The sequence below is a fragment of the Syngnathus scovelli genome, chromosome 20, assembly GCF_024217435.2.
Source record: "Syngnathus scovelli strain Florida chromosome 20, RoL_Ssco_1.2, whole genome shotgun sequence".
NCBI lineage: Eukaryota > Metazoa > Chordata > Actinopteri > Syngnathiformes > Syngnathidae > Syngnathus > Syngnathus scovelli.
In genome coordinates, this window is record NC_090866.1 from 3,399,348 (window position 1) to 3,407,405 (window position 8,058).

Below are 8,058 nucleotides of genomic sequence, written 5' to 3' on the forward strand. Positions count from 1 at the left end.
CTCTGGTTGGGTTGGCATAGTAAAAAGTGCTCTTGGCGGGTAGAGAGTGCCGCGTTGACCACTGCGCATGAAGAAATGACCATCTGCAGCGTAAAATAATTTTAAACTCATGTAAATGTAAGGTATTTCAAACCGTTTGTTCAATGTTATCTGACTCTTCAGATATGAATGAAAGGCAGAATTTGTGTTTTTAGAATGGTTCACATCTGCCTGAGTGGCTTATATTTGGTCATTTTGTCATTTGAAAAATAAAGACAGTTGTGACAATGAAATTTGTTTTATAACAGTGTGTATTTGCATGAAATGTTTGTCGTTCAAAAATGTGTGAAAAAACTATTGGCGCCCGGGCCCCTTCACTTTATTAAATCTGGCCCTCCTTGCAAAAACTTTGGACACCTTTGACATAATTCATCCGATCAGAGGCGATTCTGGGTACTTTTGCGCACTGGGCGAAACATCCATCGTTTAAAACGTAGAAAAAATAAACAAAAGCCACTTGTGGAATTTTGTCTCCCTCTCGTGGTATGTGGAAGAACCACTGACGTAAATCCAATTATACATCACAGGCTTTTTTGGAAAAACAGTTGAGCCGCATTAAACTTTTAAATGAAACGTTTCAGAGTATTCCATTCAGTTGGATGCAATTGCGTGGTATGTGAAGATAAGGCATGTGAATAAAAAATAAGCGCTCTTGTTTTCACAGCAGCAAACTCAAAGCGACATCTTGCAATGTGTTTTGACACCTATAAAAGGAAAAACAAACAAACGCGAGGTAGTTAATTATCCACCAGTTGTCCAAAAAAATACATACTTGTCTACAATCCTTTACACTTGAAAACAAAGCATGCTGACAAGGTTGAAGTGGTTAACCGTGGATTTAATTTAACTTCCTACATGCTCCAATTGCAGACAGAAACTTTACAGAACAAATCCAACATGGCAGCATTGAATACAAAAGTACAAAAGGTAGTGGAGGAAAGCAAAATAGAAATATTTACCAAATAAAACTTGGGCGCATAACTTCAATTTTTTCATACACATTCCATTTTTGTGAGGCTCGCACACTCGTCATTGCACACTTTTGACCCGAATCTGGCGTGGGGGGCGTGACAGCAAGCGTTTTATTGCAAGCGTGTCAACAACAACAAGAATAAAATGCAGGGATGTACATTTTACATTGTAACAGTTCTAACGTTTTTATTTCCTTCAAACAATCTTTAAAATCGAGACAGGGTATGTGTGAATTTACTCAATCTGTAAAATGAAAATAATATACAACACATTCTCAAACTATTGAAATCATCACTATTTTATTATTTACCTTATATCTGATCTATTTTTCTTAGATTTTTTTAAATGTATTTCATAATGATAAATTGCTTGATTAAAGAGTCTTAAGGTTTTTAAGGGCTCAAATTCGTCCATCTATCAACCTTCATGATGCAACTTTCAATCGGTGGTAACCACTGACTTGATTTATTTAATTGCACAAAACCAAAGTGAATAAACAAGAGACTTTCCACTTGGGCCGGCCATAGTCTTCAGGTTGTAGGTGATCAGCTGAAACTTGAGAGAAACATAATTATTGTTGACTTGAAGAAAAAACATCTGTATTTCCAAATGCGGTGCGATGAGACAGTGCTCTGAAAGAATTCCAACACCTGAAGAAAGAGGAGCAAACTAGTGAACAAGAATCCAAATGTCCCCTAACCCACCTCCAGAATCCGAAGACCACGTGTAATAAGCATGAGCTAACTTACCACTACTGCCTCTCATTCAGAAACAGACTCACAGTAGGTGGAAACAGCTAAAAGAGCGCAAACACGACGAGACTTTAAATTACATATGACAACAATTTTGAAGAAGAATGTCATGTCCATTCCTTTCAATGGAAAAAAAAACATTTGCAAGTGTGGTTGCTGAACACATTTGGCTCGTATCTCAGGGCGCCAGTGTACTTTTTTTGCACAACAATGGTCTTCACATCAACAAACGTGTGAACATTGTCACAGTACCCAGCTGACATTTTCTGACGGGACTCCTCCTTGACACTTTAGCTTTGAATCAAACCTTGACATAACATGGCTGCCTTGTTATTGTGGCTCAAAGGAAGCAGAAAATACTTTACTTACTTAATTGTCCTTCTTCTTCTTCTTCTTTTCTTTTTGGCTTTTCCTCTTTACAAGCTTGAGAGTATATGACTGAAATAAAAGAGAAGCAAGAGGAGATTAGGAATGGTCACAAACGACGCGAGGCAAACAAGGTTCTCTTTGGATGTTCCTGACGGAGGAAACATTTGTCGCTCACCATTTTTTCTTTTGAGATGCTTGTCAAGGATCATCGCCACCACTACCACCGCCATGACCATCGCCACCACATTGAGGACCACCAACAGGACGGCGATGGCCACCGCATTCTTCCAGTCTTGCTCTTTTTCACAAGGCAAAGCGTGTGCAATGAAGAGAGACACGTGAACGACTGTCGTTACGAGAGCCCTACAGCCAATGGGACGTGTCTGAGCCGTGACAAACGCTCACCCTGGTTGCTCAGGATGCTTCCGGCGTCCAGCTTGATGACGATGGCTTCCGGGCCGCCAGCCAGCCGGAACACGCATTCATTCTCCTGCTCCGCGGCGGGCGTCACCTCCACTTTCAAGTGGGCCGAGGTCTGGAAGGTTCCGTCGTGGTTGGGGAGGGTCTGCCCCATCTCCACGTCTTCGTGGATCTCCGCGCCGTTCTTCCTCCAAAAGAGGGTCGATGTCCTGGGGTAGAAACCGGTGGCGTGGCAGGTGACTGGAGAGCAAGGTGTCTTCTGCAGGAGAGACACCTTGGGAAGCTCTGCACGCAAAGATGGAGGAAAACGCGTGAGGAGGGCATGAAAGATGGATAGAATGTGTCAGAAAGAGCATGTGTGGAGAGAGAGAGAGAGCGACAGAATAGAGAGAGGACAATGTACCGGTTCTCGTCAGGAAGTTCCTCCCGTTCCTCAAATCTGTCTTCAACAGCACAGGACACATCTTAGTGTATGTAGTCTTCCTGATTTGATTCGCCCCGTCCCTTTGGTCCCACTTCAATTTGGTGATGAAAGCTTGTGCAAGATGGATGGATGGATGGATGGATGGATGGATGGATGGATGGATGGATGGATGGATGGATGGATGGATGGATGGATGGATGGATGGATGGATGGATGGATGGATGGATGGATGGATGGATGGATGGATGGATGGATGGATGGATGTCCAAGAAAGTGAATGATCTTGATTGATTTATCCAAAGAAGAAATGACTTTCCGAAAACAATATCATCAGTTTTGTGTGCTTATGTTGCGGATGGACCAGACGTACAGTACATTGCCTCCTCAAAAGGCAAATTCCAATTGGACGCATGGACGTTTGAACGTGGGCAAATGTTTTCCACAGGAATGGGTTCCAATCATCAGGCACGATCTGCATTCTCAAAGGAAGCTCCGAGCACAGCCGCCGCTGTCTGACGCCTACCTACACGGGATGCCCGCTAAGAGGAGAAAGGTCCACCCACATTCAAAGCGCCTTGATATTTTCTGACTGTAATGGTGGAGTGGGCGAGGAAACTCACTGCTCTTGCTCTGCTAACCCGATGGTTGTTCTTCTAAATGTCCCCAACTGTTTACGGAACAGTGGAGAGGAACGGTCGGTACGTGATGGCAGTGCGCTTTCCCTCCTCAGATGATGCAGGACCAAGGACCCCGCCTCTCCTTGTCAGACGCCGTCCGTCGAGCCGCTCGCTCTGCTGGAGCCCTGCCGGTTACGGCCGCAAACAACCTCCAGGGAGAGCTGGAGCGTCCCGATTTGCAGGATGCATATGCCACGCAGGCAAGGAGGGATGGATGAGCCATCGAAAGATTGTTAATAGTGATGCTTGACTTTTCTTCCCCCACTTAGGTGTATTGATACGTGTCAAAAGAAGCTCTGTGTCTTTGCTTCCAGGTCAAGAAGGACATCTAAGCGCGAGTGCTCGGAGATCCCGACTACAACGCTCAAAAGTTCCCCAACACGCATCGAGCTTTCTCCTCGGATGACTCGTAATCTGCAGAAGATGCGTAGCAGAATGTCAAGTGTGTGTGTGTGTGTGTGTGTGTGTGTGTGTGTGTGCGTGCGTGCGTGCGTGCGTGCGTGCGTGCGTGCGTGCGTGCGTGCGTGCGTGCGTGCGTGCGTGCGTGCGTGCGTGCGTGTGTGTGTGTGTGTGTGTGTGTGTGTGTGTGTGTGTGTGTGTGTGTTCCTGTGCTCAAATATTTGTGTTACTCTCCTTGACGGATGCTTTGATTTGACATACTCATTCTCAGTTTGGGAGTATTCGAAAAAGATTCGATGCCAGTGAGCGTTTGGAAAGTTGTTTAGAAAATGAAATACAAAATGTTTTCTTAGAAGATATAAAACATGGTACAGTACAAACGTGTTACGTTAGCTTTTAAATTGCTGTAAAGTTGAACTTCATGTTATAACCCACCTAATGTTGTAGAGATCATTACATCAGATGAAAATGCTTTAACTCATTTGTATTTTACTATTTTAGATGATGACTTTTTTCAGTCAGTCATTTGTATTTTACTATTTTATAGTGATCTTTAATCATGTTCCATAGCAGTATTAGATCAGCTTCCCGATGCAGTGGAGGAGGGGAGATTACATCAATCACGCAACAAGCGGATGGATGTTTCAAATCTCTTTTATTCGTTCATTCTTTATGTATTTATTTATTTACGACATCACGTAAAACGGTATCATGGTCGAAGGTCACAGGTATCAAGCTCTAGTCCTCGGGACAGCATTCCAACATGTTTTCCAAGTGACCCTCGTTAAGTGCACCTGCGTGAAAACTTTTAGCTCCTGCAGAACATGAAAGTAGCTGAAAGTTTTCACGCAGGTGTGTTTAACGAGGGTCACTTGGAAAACATGTTGGAACGCGGCCCCCCTGAGGACTAGAGCTTGATACCTTTGACCATGATAGTTCCCTAATAAAGTGGCCTGTTATTAGGTACACTTGAAAAGGGCGGTGTACCTAATGGAGTGTCCGTGTGATTCCCTCGTTAAGCGCACCTGCGTGAAAACTTTTAGCTCCTGCAGAACGTGAAAGCAGCTAAAAGTTTTCACGCAGGTGCGCTTAACGAGGGTCACTTGGAAAGCATGTTGGAACGCGGCCCCGAGGACGAGAGCGTGACACCTGTGACCTTTGACCATGATATTTCCCTAATAAAGTGGCCTGTTATTAGATACACTTGAAAATGGCGGTGTACTTAATGGAGTGTCCGTGTGAGTCCCCCGTTAAGTGCACCTGCGAGAAAACTTTTAGCTCCTGTGGAACGTGAAAGTAGCTAAAAGTTTTCACGCAGGTGCGCTTAACGAGGGTCACTTGGAAAACATGTTGGAACGCGGCCCCGAGGACGAGAGCGTGACACCTGTGACCTTTGACCATGATATTTCCCTAATAAAGTGGCCTGTTATTAGGTACACTTGAAAATGGCGGTGTACTTAATGGAGTGTCCGTGTGATTTCCTCGTTAAGTGCACCTGCGTGAAAACTTTTAGCTCCTGCGGAACGTGAAAGGAGCTAAAAGTTTTCACGCAGGTGCGCTTAACGAGGGTCACTTGGAAAACATATTGGAACGCGGCCCCTAGAGGACTGGAGGTCGACACCCCTGGTTTAAGTGAAAAGTGCCACACCCGCCCTCACCCCCACCTCCTGATTGGCTGTTGGTTCTGTGACCTCACTTAGACACTCCATTAGGTACACGGCCATTTCCAGGTGTACCTACGTCACTTGGACACTAGATGGTGCCACACCCGCCCTCAACCCCACCTCCTGATTGGCTGTCCTCTTTTTCAGAACCCCAAATCTGGTCACCCTACAACAGGGGTGTCCAAGTCCAGCCCTCGAGGGCTGCATTCCTCCATGTTTTCCAAGTTTCCCTCGTTAAACACACCTGATTCAATGATTAGGCTCCTGCAGAACGTGAGGATGAACTGATCATTTGAATCAGGTGTGTTTAACGAGGGAAACTTGGAAAACATGTAGGAATGCGGCCCTCGAGGACTGGACTTGGACACCCCTGCCTTACACTGAGTGCCAAAAGTCCCAATGATCGTGAGCAGCAGGGGGGGGGGGGCATTTCAACCCCTTACACAAGCAGGGAAGAAATGGCTATCATTGTTATAGTCGCTGGTATGACTCGGCAGGGGTTTGAACCCACAATCTCCCAATCTCAGGGCGGACACTCTCCTCTTAGGCCACTGAGCTGGTAAACACTTGTATCGTAGTATAACACATATAGTCGTTTTTAAATAACGTGTATACCTGTATACGCCTAAATATTGTTATCTCCAATATATCTACTGCAATTTCACATTAGATTGCTGGTTTGAAATTTGCTTTTAATATTATTATTTTTAATAAACATTTATGTTAAAACTTGTATGGCGTCTTATTCCTTGTTTTTATATTCGCCAATTAAAACACAAAAATCAGACATTTGGTTAACTGCTTTATATGACAATATGTGTAGGTACACTACACGAGGTTAAAAAAAAAGACAATAAATAAATAAAGGCTTAATTGCACAACAAAAGCACTTCCTCGCACTTGGGATCGAACCAAGCTCTTGCCGAGCAAGAGCCCGAGTCACTAACCAGTCGGCTATTTCGAAAGGCAGTCCACAATAGCTTGCACTGTTTTGTACGAGCGATGTGTATTCCAGTTCTTTTAAGAATCGGTTCACTCAAAATATTTGTTCAAAAGAATCGTTCACCAAATCCTTTGCTACACTTTATTTATTTATTTTATTATTTTTTTATAGTAGTTTTTAAATAACGTGTATAACTATGTACGCCTAAATATTGTTATCCAATATATCTACTGCAATTTCTCATTAGATTGCTGGTTTGAAATTTGCTTTTAATATTATTATTTTTAATAAACGTTTATGTTAAAACTTGTCTGGTGTTTTATTCCTTGTTTCTTTATCCGCCAATTAAAACATAAAAACAAAATTCTCAGTGGGACGAAAAAACTTTTATCATAGAAAATTTGCAACACAGTTGCTCGTGTAACCATATAACGATACACTTCTTTAGAGCTGGATGGATGGATGGATGGAGGTATGTCCAAGAAAGTGAATGATCTTGATTGATTTATCCAAAGAAGAAATGACTTTCCGAAAACAATATCATCAGTTTTGTGTGCTTATGTTGCGGATGGACCAGACGTACAGTACATTGTCTCAAAGTGCTCTTGGCGGCTAGAGAGTGCCGAGTTGACCACTGCGCATGAAGAAATGACCATCTGCAGCGTTTGGTTTAGGTTTTAGGTGCATTTTTAATTTTAATGCTTAAATCGCATTTTCTCGACGAGCTGAGCACGTTTTCTGAATTGTGCTCCTCCCGTCACTGTGGTTGGGTTGGCCTAATAAAAAGTGCTCTTGGCGGCTAGAGAGTGCCGAGTTGACCACTGCGCATGAAGAAATGACAATCTGCAGCGTTTGGTTTAGGTTTTAGGTGCATTTTTAATTTTATTGCTTAAATCGCATTTTCTCGACAAGCTGAGCGTGTTTTCTGAATTGTGCCCCTCCCGTCACTCTGGTTCGGTTGGCATAGTAAAAAGTGCTCTTGGCGGCTAGAGAGTGCCGAGTTGACCACTGCGCATGAAGAAATAACCACCTGCAATGTTTGGTTTAGGTTTTAGATGCATTTTTAATTTTATTGCTTAAATCGCATTTTTCGACGAGCTGAGCACATTTTCTGAATTGTGCTCCTCCCGTCACTCTGGTTAGGTTGGCATAGTAAAAAGTACTCTTGGGGGGCTTTAGAGTGCCGAGTTGACCACTGCGCATGAAGAAATGACCATTTGCAGCGTTTGGTTTAGGTTTAGGTGCATTTTTAATGGTACACAGGTACGGTTGAACTATGCTGCGACAAGATACGGGTGAATCCACACGGTCCAGGGGCAATAGTCGAGATGTCCGGTGGGAGCCTAGTCCCTGCCAAAGTCCAGCGCAAAAGGGAGTTTGTCACGTTTGGCCAATGGGA

At 43.7% G+C, this 8,058-nt stretch overlaps 1 protein-coding gene and 1 long non-coding RNA gene across 2 annotated transcripts; one reads left to right on the forward strand and one right to left on the reverse strand.

Annotated features, from left to right (window-relative positions):
- Positions 1 to 1,460: 1,460 nt before the first annotated feature.
- LOC125990232 (HLA class I histocompatibility antigen, alpha chain F-like) lies at positions 1,461 to 3,111 on the reverse strand. Its single transcript, XM_049757140.2, has 6 exons — positions 2,956 to 3,111; positions 2,538 to 2,837; positions 2,308 to 2,430; positions 2,133 to 2,201; positions 1,761 to 1,807; positions 1,461 to 1,661 (listed from the first exon to the last, which is right to left on the reverse strand). The coding sequence occupies exons 1-5, from the start codon at positions 3,014 to 3,016 to the stop codon at positions 1,773 to 1,775; spliced, it is 588 nt and encodes a 195-aa protein (XP_049613097.1). The 5' UTR covers positions 3,017 to 3,111; the 3' UTR covers positions 1,461 to 1,661; positions 1,761 to 1,772.
- Positions 3,112 to 4,800, forward strand: LOC137839790 (uncharacterized). The gene is made up of 3 exons (XR_011086025.1): positions 3,112 to 3,529; positions 3,659 to 3,853; positions 3,968 to 4,800. It is a non-coding gene; the product is annotated as an uncharacterized lncRNA (long non-coding RNA).
- The last annotated feature ends 3,258 nt before the right edge of the window (positions 4,801 to 8,058 follow it).